Source organism: Elephantulus edwardii, unplaced genomic scaffold (assembly GCF_000299155.1).
Source record: "Elephantulus edwardii isolate Elephantulus edwardi_28Jun2011 unplaced genomic scaffold, EleEdw1.0 scaffold00145, whole genome shotgun sequence".
NCBI lineage: Eukaryota > Metazoa > Chordata > Mammalia > Macroscelidea > Macroscelididae > Elephantulus > Elephantulus edwardii.
In genome coordinates this window covers 8,426,962-8,449,827 of record NW_006399895.1, presented here as the reverse complement: position 1 = coordinate 8,449,827, position 22,866 = coordinate 8,426,962, and the positions used below count along the sequence as shown (strand labels likewise).

At 40.2% G+C, this 22,866-nt stretch overlaps 1 protein-coding gene across 1 annotated transcript in view; it reads right to left on the bottom strand.

The window, feature by feature from the left end:
* PYGO1 (pygopus family PHD finger 1) overlaps nt 1-22,233 on the bottom strand; it is a 44,230-nt gene extending 21,997 nt beyond the window's left edge. The window contains exon 1 of the mRNA XM_006894519.1: nt 22,185-22,233. Within this exon, the coding sequence (XP_006894581.1) occupies nt 22,185-22,233 (49 nt within the window). The remainder of the gene's footprint in view (nt 1-22,184) is intronic.
* Between the last annotated feature and the right edge of the window lie 633 nt (nt 22,234-22,866).

Genomic DNA, 22,866 nt, shown 5'->3' with positions numbered 1-22,866 from the left:
ACTCTGAATATTGCATTAGAGTGCCGAGAAGCCAAAGCTAAAGGAAGAGACCAAGAAATCAAAGAGTTAAACAGAAAATTTCAAAAGGCAGCATGGGACGACAAAGCAAGATACTATAATGAAATGTGCAGAAAGCTCGAGTCAGAAAATCAAAAGGGCCGAACTCGCTCAGCGTTTCTTAAGCTGAAGAAGCTGAAAAACAAATTCAAGCCATGGGTGGCAATACTTAAGGATTAATTGGGTAGAATGTTAAATGATCCAGGAAGTATCAAGAGAAGATGGAAGGAATACACACAGTCACCGTATCAGAAGGAACTGGATGACACAGAAGAATTTCATGAAATGACATATGAGCAAGAGCCTGTGGTGATGAAGGAGGAAGTTCAAATTGTTCTGAAGGAACTGGCAAAAAACAAGGCTCCAGGAGTTGATGGCATACCAACTGACACATTTCAACAGACAGACACTGCCCTGAATGTGCTCACTAAGCTGGCCCACTGACTGGGAAAGATCGATATTTGTTCCCATTCCAAAGAAAGGTGACCCAAGAGAGTGCAGAAATTATCGAACAATATCACATGCAAGCAAGATTCTGCTGAAAATTATCCAAAAACGTTTGGAACAATATGTCAACAGAGAACTGCCAGATGTTCAGCCTGGATTTAGAAGAGGTTGTGGTACTAGGGATATTATAGCTAATGTTAGATGGATCTTGGCAGAAAGCAGAGAATACCAGAAGACTGTTTGTGTTTGCTTGATTGTGTATGCAAAGGTTTTTGACTGTGTGGATCACAATAAGTTATGGCTGACTCTGAGAAGAATGGGAATCCCAGAACATTTGATTGTGCTAATGTGAAACCTATACTTGGACCAAGAGGCAGTCATCAGAACAGAGCAGGGAGACACTATATGATTCAAAATCAAGAAGGGGGGGTCCATCAGAGGTGTATTCTGTCTCCATACCTTTTCCATTTGTATGCAGAACAGGTCATCTGAGAGACGCTGGGCTGTACAAAGAGGGATGTACAGAATTGGTGGAAGAGTCATCAACAACCTGCGTTATGCAGATGACACAACCCTGCTTGCTGAAACTGAGGAGGACCTGAAGCACTTGCTGCAGAAGGTCAAGGACTGCAGCCTCCTATATGGATTGAAGCTCAACATCAAGAAAACAAAGATTCTCACTACTGGGCCAATTGGTAGCATCAGCATGGATGGTGAAGAGATTGAGATAGTTAACAGTTTTAGTTTGCTTGGCTCCACAATCAACACTCTTGGTAACAGCAACCAGGAAATCAAGAGAAGAATTGCATTGGGAAAGTCAGCTGTGAAGGACCTCTCAAGAGTACTGAAGAGCAACAACATCAGGCTGGAAACTAAGGTGTGCCTGATCTGGGCTATAGTCTTTGCAATTACATGCTACGCATCAGAGAGTTGGACAGTGAATAGGGTTGATAGAAAGAGAAATGATGCCTTTGAGCTGTGGTGCTGTAGAAGAGTGTTGAATATACATACCATGGACTGCTAGGAGAACAAACAGGTTTGTCCTGGAGAAGGTGAAGCCGGAATGCTCCTTGGAGTCAAGGATTCTGAAGCTTTGTCTGACATACTTTGGGCATGTTGCAAGGAGGGACTGGTCCTTGGAGAGGGGCATCATGTTTGGCAGAGTGGAGAGGCAGCAAAGGAGAGGAAGACAATTGAGATGGATCAATTCTGTGGGTGGAGTGGTGGGAATAAGTGCGTCTGAGATGGCTAGGTTGGCACAGGATAGAACAGCATTTAGAACTCTTGTACACAGAGTCGCTATGAGTCGCAAATGACTCGATGGCACATAACAACAACAACAACAACATAGAATGAATTATGTAAAGGGAGCTCTGGTGACCTAGTGGCAAGAAGCTGCACTGTAATACCAGAGGTACGCGGTTCAAATCCACCAGATGCTCTGCTGGAGAGGGTGGGGCAATCTCCTCCTATACCAGTCAGATCAGACTTGATGGTACACACACACAAAAAATAATAAAATAAAATAAAATAAAATTTAAAATAAAATAAAGAAGAATGAATTATGTAATACTTTCAGTGGTCTGGCTTCTGCCAATAGTTAGGTTCTTCCTAGTTGCTACCTGTAATACTGATGGCTCCTCTCCAGGTTAAATCAGTACCATTAGGTAAGATTCATGGTCACCAGGGTTAGTTCTACTGGCAAGCCACCAGAATTTCTATGATTCTCTTCTCTTTAAAAATGTAGTGAAAGGTCAGATCCTAGAGGAAGGAAAGTGGGAGTTTTAGGGGTATACAGGCAAAGTAATTCTAATACTCAATATTACTCAAGTTTCTGGTACCAAAAAAAGTTTTGGTACCTGTTCTATATACCTGCTGCCAACTTTACAAGATAAATTATGTCTATACAGTTTGAAAGGAGCCCTGGCAGCACAGTATATTATGTTTTGGGTGATTAACTAAAACAGTCACTCTATAGGACAAAGATTCTTCTCAAAGATTTACAGCCTTGTTAATCTGATGAAGATTTGCCAGGAGTAAGTAGGCTCTACTTAGAGGCAGTATATTTGGCTTTGGGTCTCTTCAGCAAGAAACTGAGAGTTGTGTGGCACCATGCCAAAGGGGGGGAAGAGTCTGTCAAAGCCTATTAAAATACTGGTCACTCTGATAGCTTTATGTGCTAATACTCAAATTTCTTTATCTCTTCAGTTCTACTTGCCCAGTACCCCCCCAAGAATACAAAAGGAAAACAGAAGAGGGAAAAGGGTAATAGCAAAAAACGTTAACAGGAAACTCTCCAGCTATGTTATCACTCTAATTATGTCAACTAATCTTAATTAAGCAAAATAACACTCACACCTCTCCTTTTACCCTTTAGCCTTTATTCTCATCTGTAAGTTGAAGCTGTATCTCTCCTCAAAGTCCTTAGAAAGGAGTACAATCTATTAAATTGAAGCATTCTTCCCCCATCCAACAAGTAAACAAATCAAAGATACCTTTATATAAATCTGTAAGTACAAAATTATTTTTTCTATTTATAAATGCTTTTAACTTTTATAAAAGAAAAATTTTAACTTTAAATCTGCATACTTTAATTTCCTAACTTCAAGGAGCTCCCGGATGGTATAGTGCATCACATGTTGGGCTGCTAACCAAAAGGTTGGCAGCTTGGAAACTCGGCTGCTCTGGAGAAGAAAGATGAGGCAGTATGTTCCCATTAAGATTGATATAGTCTTGGGAATATGATGAATTGTTGTCATGAGTCAAAACTGACTTGAGAACTGTTGGTCTGACATTATTGACTTAATCTTACTTATAATAGCTTGGTTTATCGTTTTCTTTACTGTTCTTATATGACCTGCACTATTTTACAAATATTTTATAACTAGATTTTGCTCACTCTCTTTTTAAGGAAGATCTGGTGTCTAGCTGTCAACCTAAATGCAGGTATATTTACTCCGTCAGCTGCTCTGCAGAAGAAAGATAAGCAATCTCCTCCCATGTGAGTTAGAGCATCTGAAAACCTGATGGAGGATCAGCTATGAGTTGGTTCCGACTCAATGTTCTAACAGCAGCAACAACAGTCTCTTTTTTAAGCCAGCTGGTCTTATTCTCAGTCAGTTTGCTTTAACTAATGAGCACTCAATTACTAGTTCTCATTTTGCTTTCTTGTAGACCAAACAATACTATAACCTGTTGCAATAAATATATTTCTACTAAAATATCTTATATCCAGCAATGTCAATATACTCAATGAACACTCAATTCATATCAGTTTTTCGTCATAGAAGTTTGGGGGATCTTTTTATTGGGGGATCAGTTTATTCTATTATTTACTACAGATGTGAATATTGTTGTCTTCATCTGAAATACATATATCTGTAATACTGTTCTCTTGAGACCTAAGCTATCATATCAAGGGCTGGATAAAGGGAGAGGGGTGTTGAATGGCGCAGGCAGAAGTAGAAGAGGATGGTGGTGGAGTAGGAAAAGGGGTGGGTCAAGACACACGTACCAAGGGGTGGGTAGCAACTCTGAATCTATTGGTTGCTTCTATAATTGGGGAAACGTCTTTCATCTGCTGCCTTCTGTAAAATAGTTGTCTGTGAGATAACTGTTCTAAATTTGAGCATTCAAATGAAGACAGACTAGGAAGGATTGGCCACCCACTTCCGAAATAACTGACTTTCAAATACCCTAAGTACCAACAGAGCCCACTTAAGAGTAGCAGATATAGCAACTGAGGCTGAACCCTCAAACATGAAAAAACAAAAAAGGAGGAATAGTTGTAAATAGACACTAGTGATTGGAAAGTGGAATGTGAGAAGCATGAATGTAGAAAAATTGGATATTGTTCAGAAATAAATGGAATGCATAAATACTGACATACAAGGTACTGGCGAAATGAGATGGACTGGCATGGGACATTTTGAATCAGATGATCCTAAAAGCTACTATCCTGTAGATGAAAAGGAAGAAAAAATGAGTTTGCTTTCATAGTTAAAAAAGTAAATTCTAGATCCATCTTCAAATCCAATGTTGTGACAGGACAATATCCATGCACATATAAGTCCAGTGAATACTACTATCATTCAAATATAGTACAAGAGAGAGCCAAAGAGAAGAAAATAGATTTCTACCAACTTTTGCAGTCAGAAACCAATAGAACATGCAATCAAAATGCATTAATAATAATAATAATGGGTGACTGGTATGCAAAAGTTGGGAACAGAGAAGAAGGATCAGTAGTTGGAAAGCATGAACTTGGTGACAGAAATGAAGCCAGAGACAGAATGATAGAATTCTGTACAATGAATGATTTATTCATTGCAAATACTTTTTATAAGAAACACAAACACAGGCTATACACACGGATTTCACCTGATGGTATCCATAGGCATTAGACTGATTACATCTGTGGAAAGAATCCCTGGAGAAGTTCAATATCAGCCGTGAAAACTAAGCCAGGTGCCTAGTGACTGTGGAACAGACCACCAACTACTCACATGCAAGTTCAATATGAAGTTAAAGAAAATGAAATCAGAGCCACAGGAATAAAAATTTGACCTTGAGTCTATCCCACTCAAATTTCAAAACCATTTCAAGAACAGGTTTGAGGGCTTGAACACTAATGAGTGAATACCAGATAAGCTGTGGGAAGATATCAAGAGTATCATCCAGGAAGAATGCAAATGGTCATTACAAACACAGAGGAGGAAGAAAAGATAGGTATCAGAGGAGACTCTGAATATTGTACTAGGGCACTGAGAAAGCAAAGCAAAGGGAAACATCAAGAAATTAAGAAGCTGAACAGAAGATTTCAAAGGGCAGCATGGAAAGACAAAGTATTATAATAAAACATGCAAAGAGATAGAGTCAGAAAATCAAAAGAGCTGAACTCCCTCAGCATTTCTTAAGTTGAAGGAACTGAAACACAAATTCAAGCCTCAAGTTGCAATACTTCAGGATGCTCTACACAAAATATTAAATGACCCAAGAATCAGTATATAGAAGGAGTATATAGAATCACTGTACTAAAAGGAATTGGCTCACAGAAGAATTTGATGAAACAATGCATGAGCAAGACCCTATGGTGAGAAGGAAGTTGTTCAAGTTGCTCTGAAGGAATTGGCAAAGAACAAGGCCCCAGGAATTGATGACATACCAACTGACATATTTCAACAAACAGATGCTGCCTTGGATGTACTCACAAAGTTGTGCCAAGAAATCTGGAGGACAACCACTTGGCCAACTGACTGAAATAGATTTATATTTGTTCCCATTCCAAAGAAAGGTGACCCAACAGAGTGCAGAAATTATTGAACAGTATCATTAATATAACATGCAACCAAGATTATAAAAAAATGACTGGGAACAGCACATCAACAGAGAACTACCAGATGTGCAGGCTGAGTTTAGAAGAGGTCATGGTACTAGTGATATTATAGTGAATGTTAGATGGATCTTGGCTGAAAGCAGAGAGTCCCAGAGGAATGTTTGTGTTTCACTGACTATGCAAAGACATTTGACTATGTGGATCACAATAAACTGTGGCTAACTCTGAGAAGAATGGGAATCCCAGAACACTTGTTTGTGCTTATGTGAAACCTAAACTTGGACCAGGAATCAGTCGTCAGAACAAAGCAAGGAAATACTGCATGGTTCAAAATCAGGAAGGGTGTAGGCCAGGGAGGTGTCCTAGCTCAATACCTTTTCAATCTATATGCGGAACAGATCACCCAGGTGGCTGGGCTTTAATGAGGAGGAGGTGGCATCACGATTGGAGGAAGACTCACCAATAATCTGCATTATGAAGATAATATAACCCTGCTTCCTGAAACTGAGGAAGACCTGAAGTGCTTGCTGAGGAGGTGGCATCACTATTGGAGGAAGACTCACCAATAATCTGCATTATGAAAATAATATAACCCTGCTTACTGAAACTGAAGAAGACCTGAAGTGCTTGCTGCAGAAGATTAAGGACTGCAGCCTTCAATATGGATTGAAGCCCAACATCACGATAACGAAGATTCTCACCACAGGGCTGTTTGGCAGCCTCATGATAGATGGTGAAGAGATTGAGATTGTTAACAGCTTTTAATTTGCTTGGCTCCGCAATCAACACTTTTGAAATTATCAGCCAAGAAATTAAAAGACAAATTCCGTTGGGAAAGCCTGCTGTCAGGGACCTCGCCAGAGCACTGAAAAGCAACACTGTCACACTGGAGACTAAGTGTACCTGACACAGACCATAGTATTTTCAATTACTTTGCTATGCATCAGAAAGCTGGACAATGACTAGGGATGACAGAAGGAGAATTGATGCCTTTGAGCTGTGGTGCTGAAGAAGAGTACTGAATATACCATGACTGCCAGGAGAATAAAGAGGTTTGTTTTGGAGAGGTTGAAACCAGGCTGTTCTGAGGTTTTGTGTTACATACTTTGGGCATGTTGCAAGGAGGAACCAGTTCTTGGAAAGGGACGTCATGTTTGGGAGGTTGGAGTGACAGGGCAAGAAAGGACCCTCAATGAGATGGAATGATTCAGTGACTGGGGTAATGAGGGTAGGTGTGTCAAGAGACAATATGGTTGGCAAAGGATAACGCATGTTTTAGGGCTGCTGTACATAGGGTATCTATGAATCACAAGCAACTTGACAGCACATAACATCAATAAACAACCACAACATAGAAATATTTATGATGTTTATATGTGTATACGTTATTTAAAAATCTTCATAATCATTATGGCCTAATATGATAAAAATAAAAATATCATTATTTCTTTTCAGATTGGAAGGCAGAAAGTACCCATTATGTGATGTCTGGAACCTAAATAAATCTGGGCCTATAATAAATACTACATTTAGAAGGCATGCAACACTAGTGATTTTTTAAGCACTTAAGTTTCTGTGACATCTTTTCTCCCCAGAGTAATGATCTTTGCATTATCACACTTAATGGAGTTTAAGGCTACTTACAAAGGCAGAGAGGGTAGAAGGGTGGTTGAATGGTATATGTATGAAGCTCGTTCTATACAATAATATCTGTGGTAAAGAATTCTTTTTCTATTAATGAAGTAAAATTTTTAAACAAAAAGCTTCAAAAATCATACTTTAAAAGTGTAATAAATAGCTTCTATTTGTCTTTTTCATCAAAATTGTAAAATATGATATGTTTCCCTTTTTTTGGAGAGGTTTATGTGCTTTTATAGTTATTCTTTTGTTCCTTATTTTCTTTCTGTAACAAACAAATCTTCATTTCTGTTATCATGCCCATCACCTATCAAAAAAAGGTCCTAAAAAATATGAGTATCACAATAAAGTGAAGTACATATTAAAAAAAGGTCCTAATAAAGGTCGCTTACTATTATTAGCTCATTAAATATCTATAAAACTAAATACTGATCCCATCACTTAACCAGAAAGTGTAGTTTGGACCTACTTTTGATTTTAACAGCAAATATTTACAAACCAATTACAATTTACCGGGGACTATTCTTCATGCATTATATATATTAATTCATCTAATCATTTAAACAATTTTCTAAGGTAATTCTTCTTTTTATTTTGAAGTTAAGGAAACTGAGGCAGGAAGAGATTAAGTAACCTGTCAAGGACCACACAGCTAGAAAATGGTAAAACTGCAGATTTTTACCAAAGTATTCTGGCAATAGGGCTTCAGAGTCACAGTGCTGTACTGTTTCTCAGTATTATAATTTTTAATATTCATACATCTTCAATTACTGAGAATACAACCCCACCAAAAGCAAACTTACTGCCATCAAGTAAATTCTGACTCATAGTGATCCTCTAGAACAGAGTAGAATTGCTCCTCCCTAAGGCTTCTGAGGCTGTAAACTGTCATGGAGACAGATTACCTTATGTTTTGCCAGGGAAGCATGCATTCAAACTATTGACATTTTGGTTAGTAGTTCATCAATCCACTGCACTTTTAGGACTACTGGTAATATGAGCTCTGAAACTAGACTACAAGGCTAATTTGAAAACAATCATAGGTTAGTTAGCCTATGGAGGAAAGGTGTTAACCAACTCTTCCTAAAAAGTAACTGTTCAACATTCCCAAGGACAAAGCAAACAGGGGAATTGACTATCTGAATCAAGTTCTCAAACTCCTTTGTTAATGTTCATCAAATTAGAGCTCAGGAACATTTGCTGAAGTTGTTGTTATATGCTTTGAGTGACCTGTAACTCATAGTGACCCTATGTGCAAGAGCCCTAAACCCTGCTCTATCCTGTACCAATCTCACTGCCTCCGACACACCTGTTTGTTCTCTTAGCAGTCTAATCATAATAATTACCTTTAAGAAATGTAAAATCTAGAGGAAATTTTTTATTTTTTAGAAACCCATAAATTTAATGTGACAGGTACTACAGGGTGCTGAAGAACGAAGGAACTTTCATCTACTGAGGGAAAGACATTCTGGAAAGTTTCAGCTAGCTGAAGCTTTAGGGATGATTAGCAAATGTGGAAGGTGGGGAAGTGGTCATATCTAGATGAAGCTTTGAAGGTGAGAGAAACCATTAACAAAATCTAGAGTGAAGGTGTGAATACTTTAGAAATGGAGTATAGGATGTATGGTTTGAGGACTAAGATGCACCTGATTCAGGCAATTTTCAATTACTTGCTATCCTGCTGAAAACTGTACAATGAATAAGGATGACAGGAGAGTGGATGCCTCTGAACTGCGGTGTTGGATGAAAGAACTGAATCCTATGAATTATCAAAAGAACAAATAGATGTTTTGGAGAAGCAGCAGCTAAAGTAGTACTTGAAGACAAAGATGGTAAAGCTTCATTTCACATATTTTGGGTATGTTGCTAGGAGAGGCTATTCCTTGGAGAAGGACATAATTCTTTGGAAGGTGGAGAGACAGCAAAAAAGTAGACCCTCAACCAGGTGGATTGACAAAGTGACTTCAGCAATGAACTCAAGCATGTCAGATTGTAAAGAAGACACAGGATTTCTGTTGTTCATAGAGTTACTGCGAGTTATACCTGACTTGGTGGCACCTAACAACAATAACATGATATTGCCTACGGGCCCAGTGTTACAGAATTTTGTTTTCTTAATGTTAAAATGAAAAGAGACCTCTCCAAAGTACTGAAAAGCAATGATGTCAGTCTGGAGACTAAGGTGTTCTTGATCCAGGCCATGGTCTTCACAATTACTTGCTATGCATCAGAAAGCTGGACAATGAACAGGGATGATAGAAGGAGAATGGGTACCTTTGAGCTGTGGTGCTGGAGAAGAGTACTGAATATACCACAGACTGCTAGAACAAACAGGTTCGTCCTAGAGTGGGTGAGACCAGGCTGTTTCTTGGAGGCAATGACTTGGAAGACTCATCTGACATACTTTGGCCATGTTGCAAGGAGGAACCAGTCCTTGGAGAGGGACGTCATGCTTGGGAGTGTGGGGGGACAGTGCAAGAGAGGAAAACCCTTGAGATTGGTTGATTCAGTGACTGGAGTAATGGGGTGGGTGTGTCAGAGACAATAAGACTGGCACAGGATGCAGCCGGTTTAGGGCTGTTGTCCATAGGGTCACTATGAGTTGCAGTAGATTAGAAGGTATGTAACAACAATCCAGATTGATGGCTGTAGTCTTTGATCTTCTGCAGCAGGTACATCAAGTCCTCCTCAGTTTCAGCAGTGATAGCTGTGTCATCTGCATATCACAGGTTGTTGATGAGTCTTCCTCCAATCCTGATGTCATATTCTTCTTCAAAATATTCAGTTTTTTGAATGATTTGCTCAACATACAGACTGAATAGGTATGGAGAAAGTTTAGATGCAATGTTCCCTTGTTCTGTTTGGACAATTGCCACTTTATCTATGTGTAGATTCTGTATGAGCTCAACTTAATGCTCTAGTATTCCCACTATTTTCAATGTTAGCTATAATGTGTTATGATCCACAGTCAAATGCTTTTGGAGAGTCAATAACATCTTTTTGGTATTTTCTGCTTTGAGCCAAGATCCAACTGAAATCAGCAATTACATCCCCCATGCCATGGCCTCTTTTGAATACAGTTTAAATTTCTGGCAGTTTCCTCCTGTCTGTACTGTTCTAGCCATTTTTTCCATAATCTTCAGCAAGATTTTTCTTGCATGTGACATCAATGATTTTTCTTGATAATTCCCACATTTTTGGATCACCTTTTTAAAAAATAAAAAGATATAAACATAAAGATTTTTTCCAAGTTGTTGACCAGCTAGCTCTCTCCCAAATTTCCTGACATTTGTTTGTTGAACCATGCATGTCATTAGATATTCCATCAATTCCTGGAGAATTGTAGTAACAAGTTTATTTTATGTATTTGTATGTATAGTATCCTTTCATGCCCAGCACTAAGGATAGATCTTGAAATGCTCTTCTTAACAAAGAATGTAATACCATTCCTCTTCAATTGGTCATTTCTGGTATACTAGGTCATATGATTTTCTGACTCAAAGTTGTTAGTTATTATTAGCTGTCACTGAGTTGAAAACGTCTAGCAATCCTATAAACAACAGATCTGAGCTCTGGTCTGTCCTGTGCCATTTTTCTCATTCCTGACATACTTGAGTCCATTGCTGCAACTACTGTGTCAAGCCATCTGGTTAAGGGTCTCCTCTCTTTTCCTGTCCCTCCATTTTTCCAAGCATGATGTCCCTCTCAAAGAACAGCCTCTCCTTGAAATGTGCCCAAAGTATGTGAGACTAAGCTTTGTCATCTTTGCTTCCAAGGAGCACTCTGGTTGTACTTTATCTAAGACATATTTGGTCTTTTGATAGCCCATGGGATATTCAATACTCTTCTACAACACTAGAGCTCAAAATCATTGATTCTTCTCTTTTCTTATTCACTGACCAACTCTTGGATGCATAGCAACTGACTGAAAAGACCATGGTCTGGATCAGGCATATCTTAATGTACAAATTGCTATCACTGTTTCTCAGTAATTTGAAAAAGATCCTAATTGTAGACTCTCCCATTACAATATATCTCCTAATCTCCTGACTGGTAGTACCAAAAGTGTTGACTGACGAACCAAGTAAGATGAAATAATTAATAATCTCAGCATTTCTCCATTTATTGTGATGTTGCCTATCGGCCCTGTGGAGAGAATTTTTGTTTTCTTGACCCTGAGATATAATCCATATTGAAAGGTGTAGTCTTTGATCCTCTGCTTGAAGTCCTCCTCATTTTAACAGCAATGTGGAAAATGGATTAGAAACAACATGATGTCACTATAGTAACAACGGCAAAGTTTAAGATTGTTGTTATTTGCCATTGAGTGGTGACTCATAGCGACCCTTTGTACAACAGCCCTAAACCCTACTCTATCCTGTGCCAATTGCACTGCCTCTGACACACCCATCCTGATTAGCCCAGTCATTGAATCAATCCACCTCATAGAGGGTCTTCCCCTCCTGCGCTGTCCCTCCACCCTCCCAAGCATCATGTGCCCCTCCAAGGACCGGTCCCTCCTTACAATATGTCCAAAGTATGTCAGACAAAGCCCGAGAATCCTTGCCTACAAGGAGCGGCCCGATTTAACCCTCTCTAGGATGAATCTGTTTGTTTTCTTAGCAGTCCATGGTACCCTCAATACTCTTCTCCAGCACCACAGCTCAAAGGCATCAATTCTCTTTCTGTCCTTCCTAGTCACTGTTCAACTCTCTGATGCATAACAAGTGATTACAAAGACCATGGCCTGTATCAGATGCACCTTAGTCTCCAGAGTGACACCACTGTTCTTCAGTATTTTGAAGAGGTCTTTTAATTTCCTGACTGCTGTTGCCAAGAGAGTTGACTGTGGAGGTAAGGAGACTAAAGTTATTAATAATCTCAATCTCTTCACCACCCATCCTGATGCTGCCAATTGGTCCCGTGGTGAGAATCTTTGTCTTCTTTGATATTGAGCCTCAATCCTTATTGAAGGCTGCAGTCCTTGACCCTCTGCAGCAAGCACTTCAGGTCCTCCTGTTTCAGCAAGCAGGGTTGTGTCATCTGCATAATGCAGATTGTTGATAGATCTTCCATCAATCCTGCTACCACACTTCTCATACAGCCCAGCCTCCTGGATAATCTGTTCTGCATACAGGTTGAAAAGGTATGGAGATAGGACACATCCCTGGCATACGCCCTTCCCAATTTTGAACCATACAGTGTTTCCTTGCTCTGTTCTGATGACTGCCTCTTGGTCCAAATATAGGTTTTGCATTAGCACAATCAAGTAAGTGTTCTGGGATTCCCATTTTTCTCAGAGTCAGCCACAGTTTGTTACGGTCCACACAGTCAAATGCCTTTCCATCATCAATGAAACACAGATAGACATTCCTCTGGTATTCCCTGCTTTCAGCTAAGATCCATCTAATATTGTTGATGTTGTTGTTTGGTGCCGTCAAGTCGTAGACGACTCATAGTGACCCTATGAACGAACAGCCTGAGCACTGTTCGTACACAGAGTTTCCGGAGGCAAGCCATTTTGGAAGTGGATGCCGCTCCTGCTTCCAGGCTTGTTTTAGTCGGGAAGCTCCAGCCAACACTGTCCACCATGGCTACCCATTACAACGATTGACACATCACTGTCACAGTCTTCAGCATCACAAGAGTTATCTCTGTATAGCAACGCACAGACCAGTGTTATACCACCTAGAAGAATGTTTGACAGGAAAACAATTTGAACCTGGCCGAGGGCCGCAGATGAAAATCACCCACCTTTGGCTTGGTAGCATAACTTCCTTTCCACTAGGCCAAAATAGCTCTCTCATTATCTCAAATTAGCTACAATATAAGGTGATAAACAACAAATTCTTGCAAAGGTGTGGAGACTGGAACTCACATACACTGCTCATATAGTTGGGACTGTAAAATGAAGCAACAACTATACAAAGCAGTCTTTCATTTCCTTAAATGACTGAAAAAGATGAAAGGGAAGTCACAGAGTGGTATAGGGCAAAGGGATATAGACAGGAGAAAAGAACATGAGCATAGGTTTGCCAAATGATAGATCCATATCTGTATCAGCATATGCTGTAAATACATCCATTTAGCAGGGTCAACAGGGGGCAATGTAAGAGGCTTTATCAGCTTCTTAATCACAACTAAACACCCTGAATGAATTTGTTGCTAGTTCTGGGGTCTTAGTACCATAGTCTTGGAGGACATCAAGGTCCATTGGCATAACATAATCCACAAAGAAAATGCTCTACATTCTACTTTGATGAGGAACAACTGGGCTATTAAAAGACTGAGAGCAGAAATCTATGATACAAATATTGATCTCTTTAGATCTAGGAAAAAAGAGCGAAGAGAAGCAAAGATGTACTGAAACAATTTGTCCAAGGTCTAATCAACCAGGTAAACTCAATTTCCATGACCCTGAGACCAGTAGAGCTAGTTGGTTCTAAGCTACTACACTAAAAGAAATCACAGTAGAAGATCATATACAAAGTGGGGGGAAATGAGGAATAGAACTGAAAAAAACATAAAAATAGCAAGGCTAACTAGTCTAATAGAGACTAGCAGAACCCTGAGACTAAGGCCCTTAAGTCACCTTTCAAACAAATGTCAACCCCTTAACTAGCAGAACCCCTAAACTAAGGCCCTTAAGTCACCTTTCAAACAAATGTCAACCCTTAACTCAATTTTCAGCCAAACTGTAGACAAGCCTATAGGGTGACCAACAATGCCAGGGAAGCTTTTCACTACCTACATTCAAACAAATAGCATTTGTCCAAAGATAAATTCCTGAATGCAGGAAGCAATAGGATAAAAAAAAACAAAACAAAACAAAAACCAAAAAAAAATCCCCAACTAATGGAAATGAGAATAAAGGGAGGAAGTAGAAAAATTATTGTATTTGTGGGTGTTTTAATTACTCTTCTAACACAAAATATATGTGAATAGTTGAAAGAAAAAATCAATCTGCTTTGTCACTCAAATCACAATTATAAAAAAAGGAGAAGGGACAAAATGGGAGGCCAGGGCACCTATGAAAAGGCTATCGTAATAATGAAAATGATAAATAAGACCTGAATTAAGGAAGTAACTATAGGAAGTAATAATCAGAGACAAGCAAGATGTGGGCTACAAGAGTGACTTTGCAGGCCAAAGAGGTAAAGAGTTCAAAAAAGGACTCTGAATTGGTTCTAATCAGTTCAGTCCAACAAAGTGAACTCAGAAGGACTCTGAATTTGAAAAACTGGGACTAATAAAATGATAGCCAGAATGGGTAAAATTACAGATTGATGCTCTGCTAGCCTCTCTCCTAGAAAACAAAGACAGTGTGTATCTTGAATACCAACCAAATCTCTCCGATGACAGAGATGGAAATAATGCTATCTAGCTCAAAGACGGCAGCTGATCATGTTTCTCTGAACGTGTGTTAATCTTGATAGTCTTAGCAAAACCTAAACTTCCCCAACAAGCTCCTGAAAGCGTTCATCATGCTTCTTCCAAGTCTCCCATTGCAGGACTTTGAAAAATATTTTTCTCAGTCCTCACATTTTCAAATTTGAATTCGTTTCCAATTTCAATTCTGTTTCACCTAAGACTAAACTAGTTCAAAGTCATGGTTCAAATCATATTAAAGACACATACATTCTAACATTTTGGGACAACATTGAGTGGGAATGAAGACTAGGCTGGGTCTCTGAATATATGATGGCAGAGGTCACCAGCTCCGGGAATATAAAATCAAATTAGAAACTTCATGTTAAAACATAACATGTCAGAATAAAAATTCACTATCTTACAAATGAGGCTCTGGTAGCTTAGTGGTAAGGACTTGTGCTGCCAAGCTAAAGCCATGTGTTGGTCCAAATCCACCACTGCTCTGCAGGAGAAAGACAATTCTCTCCCACACTGATTCTGCTTCTGAAAACAACGGTACACAACAGCACCACCAACAAAAATTCACTCTTTCTAGAAATCTGTGACACCTATCTCTTACGGTTTTTCTTCCTCCTCTCTGGTTAATTTTTCACTCTTTAGGCTCTTCTTTTAAATAAGAGCATTCCCAAAGGTTCTTCGCAATGCTTTTCCCACAGCTGTTCTCAATGCTTTTCTCTTCTTGCTTTTCAGTCTCTCTTGGGTGACTTCCTGTACTCCCAAGGTATCAATTAATATTCACCTGTTTACTTATAACTTTAGATGTCTATTTCTGATTTAGGCCATTCATTTCAGTTTCAAAACACGTATATCGATGGCCTATACAGAAATATCTTAGAAATAATAATTCAAGGTATCTAAAATAAAATTAATTATCCCTTTCCCTTTCCTCCTTCTCACCAGCTCTTCTCCAGTAACTACTTAAGTTATTCTCTCTCTAAAATTTTACCCAATTTCTTCAGGTACAGCATTCCATCAGGAATGAATACTATTATGGTATTTCCATATGATTATAAACTCATTCTAAAATATATCTTTATAATGCCATTATTTCTACCTCTAGTTAAAAGTAATATATCTAAAACAAATTAATTTCTTTTTCTTCACCTCTAAATCTCTATTTCCTTTCAATTACTCACCCCACCCCCCAGGTTTCATTTATATCTTTGATACTATTATCCTTTTCTCTGTAGGTACCTACTTTATATGAAATTCATTTGACTTATCTACAAATACTGGAACAATGACTGCCCAATACACAGGTAACATTAAAGAATAGACCACTGATGTTTTATGAATAATGAATTAATTATCCTCTTTCTGTAACCTTTTTGGTTTCATCTCTCTCCTTCTACATTGACTGTTAAAGTCTATAAATATACTTTAAGGCCAAAGGAGGAGAAATAAATAAAAGGCACACATACAACCTTTCTCTTGACTCTATCTTTTCAAGCTCTTGGCTGTATCTTTCTTGTTTACCATCAAGTTTCTTTTAAAAATTATTTATGGATATTTTTATCATTTATTGAATTTCATGCTGTGAAATGTAATTTCTAACAAAATTGCTTTCTCAAAATTACCAATGACTTCTGAGACCATTTTTCCACTCATATTTTGTGTGACTCTACAGAACAGAATTTGACAAAGATACATTCACTGTTTATTAGAACTCTTCTTTCAGAGACAGATTTTCTTTTATTTCCTTAAAGATAGGTTAATTTACCTATTGTAGATGATGATATAGAACTTAGCATAATGACTGTAACTGAATATCTCTAAGTGTCCTGTTGTTGTTATGTGCTGTTTGGTCGCTTGCAACTCATAGTAACCCTATGTACAACAGCCCTAACACTGCTCTATCCTGTGCCAATCTTGTTTCTGACACACCTACACTCATAACCTTAGTCCTCTCTTGCGCTGTCCCTCTACCCTCCCAAGCATGATGTCCCTCTCCAAGGACTGCTCCCTCCTTGCAACATGTCCAAAGTATGTCAGATAAAGCTTCAGAATCTCCTTGCCTCCAAGTAGCAGCCTGATCTCACACTCTCTAGGTTAAACCTGTTTGTTCTCCTAGCAGTCCACGGTATATTCAATACTCTTCTCCAGCACCACAGCTCAAAGACATCATTTCTCTTTCTATCATCCCTAGTCATTGTCCAGCTTTCTAATGCATAGCAAGTAACTGTGAAGACTATGGCCTGGAGTAGGTGCACCTTAGTCTCCAGACATACATCATTGCTCTTCAGTACTTTGGAGAGGTCTCTGACAGCAGACTTTCCCAACGCAATTCATCTTTTAATTTTCTGGCTGCTGGTACCAAGAGTGTTGATTGTGGAGCCAAGCAAACTAAAGCTGTTAACAATGTCATTGTCTTCACCATGTATCATGATGCTGCCAATCAGCCCAGTGTCCTGTACTAGACTGAATTTTTTTTGAAGACGGGGTTATGTCTTGTTAGTCAACAATGTGATTGCTCAGTAAAGACTTGCTGAATATTTCCTCACGTAAGAAATGTCTTAATTGGAGAAGGGGAGTTTGTTGAAAAATTATTGTCAACTAAAGAAAATTTTCTAATATTGAGATCTCTGTACGTGTACAGAATAATACAACCACAGCAGAATTATACAATCAAATATTCTGTTAAATATATAATCAAACATAGGCTGATTTCAGCTATGGTGACACTGTGTATTATATAACAGAACTGGGCTTCACAGGGTTTTCTTGGCTGTTATCTTGGTTTTGCTTTTGAATTTTTTATTGAGGTTTTAGGTGAAAGTTACAGAGCAAACCTGTTTTCTAGTTAGCAACAGGCATCTTGTTTCCTGACAGAATATAAGCCCCTCAATGTCACAGTAGTTTTCTCATTTCCTCCTTCTTTTCCTAGCCTCTGGCCTTTGCTTTCGGTCTCATGTAGATGCTTGTAACAAGGAATATGTTTCTCCATGGAACTACTAATTTCAGAGGACTGTCTGCTATTTAGCTGAAAGTGGATCCATGAAGGTGGATGTGATCTTTATGAAAGTAGACTGAGAAGCCTTTATTCTATGGTGCCACTGGATGGGCTTGAGCTCTCAGCTTTTTGGTTGGCAGACACGCATGCACAGTTTGCACTATGCAAGGACAGAAGGGAAGCTGCTGACAAAATGAAAGGTAAAATAAGGATAGCCGTGATAGTCAAAGGAAAAATAATGTTAAGTAGTATGTGGAGCTAAGTCCAGACTATCAGAGAGAGGTATAAAAAATATGAACAAATGAATTTATACATTCATTCACCCAATATTTACTATGGACAAGACAACTAATAAAGGCTAAATAAAAATGCAATCAAGAGAGAATATTTGTCATCATGATTCTTCTGTTAATCTTAAGTTAGATATTTTAATTTAAATGTGTCTCTCAGAGTGACAAGAACTGGTAGAAAATTAGAATAAGACAAATTCTGAATCTAAGCTTAAAATAGTACAACATGTTAGGAGGACAACAAATCAGTTTTCTCAAGTCCATGTACCTCTAAATATACCAGTAGCATGTCTCAAACTTTGGTGTGCATAAGTAGAACCTAGGAATCTTGTCAAAGATATACAGATCTCCTAGAATTCTGTGGAACTAAGCTTAGATCAGCATTTCCAGTGATTCCTATGTTTTTGTCTACAGAGCATACTCTGTGAAGCCTTCACTCAAACTGTCATAATTTTTTTCTAAGTTCCACCGGTTCTTTAGGTTAAACATAATGTATCTTAGCCTTATCCTAAGCACAAGAGATCTCATGAGTCTGTATATATACATTACAGGGTGGGAAATAGTTGAAGTTCTGCTGTACAGTTTATGCCCTGGATGCAACAGGTCCTGAATTTAGGACAATATAACAGAAAGTTTCAGGTCAGTAAAGTTCAACAAAATTGTGTTTCACAGGAGCTCAAATGCATATTAAACTATCTTTTATGGATTACAAAATAATTTTAAAAGCTTTGTATTCTAATTAATGTAAGGCAACTAATTAGAACCATCTTCTGATATTTATTTTTTAAAAATTTGTGGTCTTTTATTCTGGTTCTTAACTCCAAATATTCTTAAACTGGCAACTGAATTAATTCCCAGTGCTCTGGTAGCATGCACCATAGTGAGATATGCTAACCTAAAAGCTGTGTGTCTGGCAGTTCAAATCTTCAACCAGCATGGGCAAGGAAGAAAGATGGCTAATCTCTTCCTGAATGATTTACAACCTTAGAAACTCAATGGTGCATCAAATTACGAATCTATTCTGACTCAATGGCAATGAGTTTGAGTTTTCAAAAGCAGCAATTGAAACAAAATAGATTTGTGCTCCTGACTCACAATAAAATACTTAACTATTGTATGTAAAATTGCACTTACAAATGATATAAACTTCCTTTTTATTTCAACCTCAGTGTAGTTGATAATACAAGGCAAAAATAATATGGCAAAATTATTGGGGGAATAACGGCCTCTCAAAAAAGTCTATTTCTCAAAGGTTTTGGCAACTACAGAGAGAGGATTAAAAGAGAAAATCTTTACTAAATGAAAGGTTATGCTGATATTAAACCTTTAAAGCAATATCTGCTTTAAATTTTATTTTTGCTCAAATGGCTAAGAAAACCAACATCTAAATATTTTTGAGTGGCTGTCTTTTGGATATACACTTCGCTGTTACAAGGTATTTATATGTTTAATTTTTAGTCACATTCAGTGAAATACAGTTGTCCTTGATTTCTATATTATTTAAGTCAATTGGAACTTTACTACTTAAAGAACAACAGGATAACCATGAGTCAGAATCAACACGACAGCAGCTGCTACAGGTTTATTTACCCTGTTTGAATGAAAGGATTACTGCAATCATCTCCTAACGTGGCCCCCTCCTTCAGTCTTTATTTTCTACAGTCTATTCTCCACACAGCAGCCAGAGAAATCCTGTTAAAATATTACAGGATCAATCAGATCTGTCACTCTTCTGCTTAAAACAGTCAGCAGTTCCCCATCTTAGAGTAAAAGCTAGTTTTTTAAATGGTCATCAAAGTCCAACACATTACACACCTCCTGGTCCATTTCATACTACTCTCCACAGAGTTGTTCAATAGCAGCTTTGCTGTTTCTTGTTCACACTGGGCATGGTCTAATCCCAGGACCTTTGCACTCACTGTGCCTTTTACCTGGACTGTTCTTCCCACTTAAATTCATATGATCAATGACTTCCTTTAAGGCTTTTGCTCAAATGCCATCAAGTGAGTCCTCATGACATCAAATGTCATGATCTCTGCCCTTAAAATTACTCAAGATGGAAAATCTCCTCTCACGTGATTTATAGCCTCTGAAAACATGCTAGAGGATCAGTTGAGCAGTTCCAGTTCTGATTAAAAGGCACTAAGAGTAGTGCGTGAGTAGAGATACACAGACATACAGAGTCACACTCTCTCTCCTCTCCTCTTACATACAGTTTTGTCTGGTGGCTTAGTCTGGAGGGAGTTGTTCTGTTAAGTCAAAAGTGGTACCTTTGTGGCAGTTCAAATCCACCAGCAGCTCCATGGGGAGAAAAATGAGCAATCCTCTTCATAAAATTTACAGTCTCAAAAAACCTGCTGAAGGGGCTATGAGTTGGCTCTGCCTCAATGGCAATGAGTTTGAATACACACTTATTTTCTATCCCTTACTACACTGTGCTTTTCATCAGGTCACTTACTATTTGACACTGTCTCTCTCTCTCTATCTCTCTATTGTTATATACCATTGACTCGCAATTGACTCATACTTGACCCTGCAGTGGGCTTTCAGAAGCAATAAACTGCATAGGAAGACAATGCTCTTCTTTCTCCAGTAGAGCAGCTGGTAGATTCAAACTGTCTACCTTTGTGCTGGCAGCTCGATTCCAAAACAATAAACACATATATGTATACGACTATACATTTATAGGGAGCTTTGGTGGATGTGGTTCAATTCCATCAGTGCTGGTAGGTCAGCTACGATTCAGTTCTGACTCCATAACAACATCTAATACATGTAATAGTGTGCTTAGGTGGCCTAGTGGGTAAGGAGCTGTGCTGCTAACCCGAAGGTAGTGCTTCTCTGTCGATTCAAATACACCTGCCGCTCTGCGGAAAAAAGATGGGTAATCTCTTCCCGAGCCATTTACTTGCAGCTTTGGACAACCTGAGGGAGTAAGTTTCAACTCAATGGCAATAAGTAACTCTCTTACTGAGCAGGTTTTCCGAGGCTGTAGATCATAAGAGGAGGAGACTGCTCATCTTTTTTCCCATGGAGTCGCTGGTGGATGTAAAGCAGAAGCACCAGAGGCGCCACCTTTGGTTGAGCAGTGCAACTCCCTACAGACTACCTACCCTCCAGAACTATCATACACTTACTGAGGACTCTTCTGCTTTGTTCACTAGCATGGTCCAGTGCTAGTAAGTGTCCAGCACATAATATGTGTTCAATGAATATCTGCTTAATACATGAACAGTACTGCTTCAACTCTGGGACTTTCAGTCTTAACGGTATTAAAAGCTGAAAATGAGAGCTAGAAGATAGTCCCAAATTTCCAGATGGCACTTGACGTCTGTGAACTTACATGCTAGTAGACGATCTTTTGTCTGGTGGGTACATCAGTCCTTTTGATTTTTCTCAGTAAGGCAGCAGTAAAAATTCCCAACTAGTTTGCAAGGAGGAAGCAAATCAATCATGTATAAAAGTGATATGATTCTGATCCATAAATCAATAAAGAAAATGCCTTTTGAATTTATATCGTTCCTCCCCTTAAACCTAAGGAAAATAAGCTGAGTACGTGTTGCCTTTTGAGGAGTGAAGACGGGGGCCTGGGAGACACGGGAAGGCCCGGTCCACCTTCTTGGAGAGTGTCAACTCCTGTTCAGTCCAACTTACTTTTTTTGGGGGGGTGGGCACATCGCTCACGTTCTCTGCAGTGAGATGATTCTTTTTCACCCTTTGAAGTGCCTATTGTGCTGCATCTTGAGAATGAGGTAAGGTGGGAGAGGAGCGCGATATGAAGGCATGCTGAGTGCGGCTTTAACTGGCTGCTAACACAAAGTCGGGGAGACGAGGGCTCCGCGCGGTGTTTGGGGGGCACGCGGGCGGCGGGGTTGCGCCGCTCGGCCCGCAGCCTTGGCCCCGGGGGTGCGGGCGGGACGCCGGCTGCGCGGAGTTAGGCCCGGACAGAGCCCCTGGCCTCTCAGCTGCCGGGCACGGGGCCCCCCGCGGATCCCATTCACCCCTGTCCCCCCAATCCTGCTCCCTTCTCTGTTACCTCGAACTCTCTTCAGCGAAATGGGATCTTTCTCCTGTTCTGCTGACATTACAGACCGCAAAGCATGACTCCCCCCCAGGCCGCGGGAATTCGGTCTCTTTGATGCTGCTGCTGCGGCGGCGGCGGCGGCGGCGACGACTCCTCCTCCTCGCGGGGCCGCTGCGGCTGCTAGGCGAGCCTGCCAGCCGAGGCGCGGCCGAGGGCGGCGGGGACGCGGGCCGACTTTGCAAAGTTTGGGAGGAGGACGAGGCCTCGGGGCGGCCGGGCAGCGTGCGGGGGATGGCGGGCTCAGCGGCGGCGGCAGGGAGCGCGGCCTGGGGGCAGCCCCCGACCCGGGGCCGGCATGTGCGAAGGACGAGTGCGCTGTTGCCGCCTCCCACTCCTTCTGGCCGCCGCTGCCGCCGCCTCAGGAGCCTCTGACAGAGGAGGCAGGCGGCCGGGCCCTGGCGGCGCACTCACAGCGCCCTCTGAGGACGAGGTCCGCGCTCACGCCGCTCCCGAGTCGCAGACACAAAAGCCCCCAGCTTCGAGCCGCCTGCAAAGCCAAGCCCGCTCCGGGGCGGGCGAGGGACGTGGCGCGGCCCCGCGGCTTCCCCGCCCTGAGATCCCCAGCCCCGCACGGGGACGGGCTTCGGGGGGCGGGGGCCGCTACCTCGTCCCCCGGCGCCTCCCGCCGCCGCCT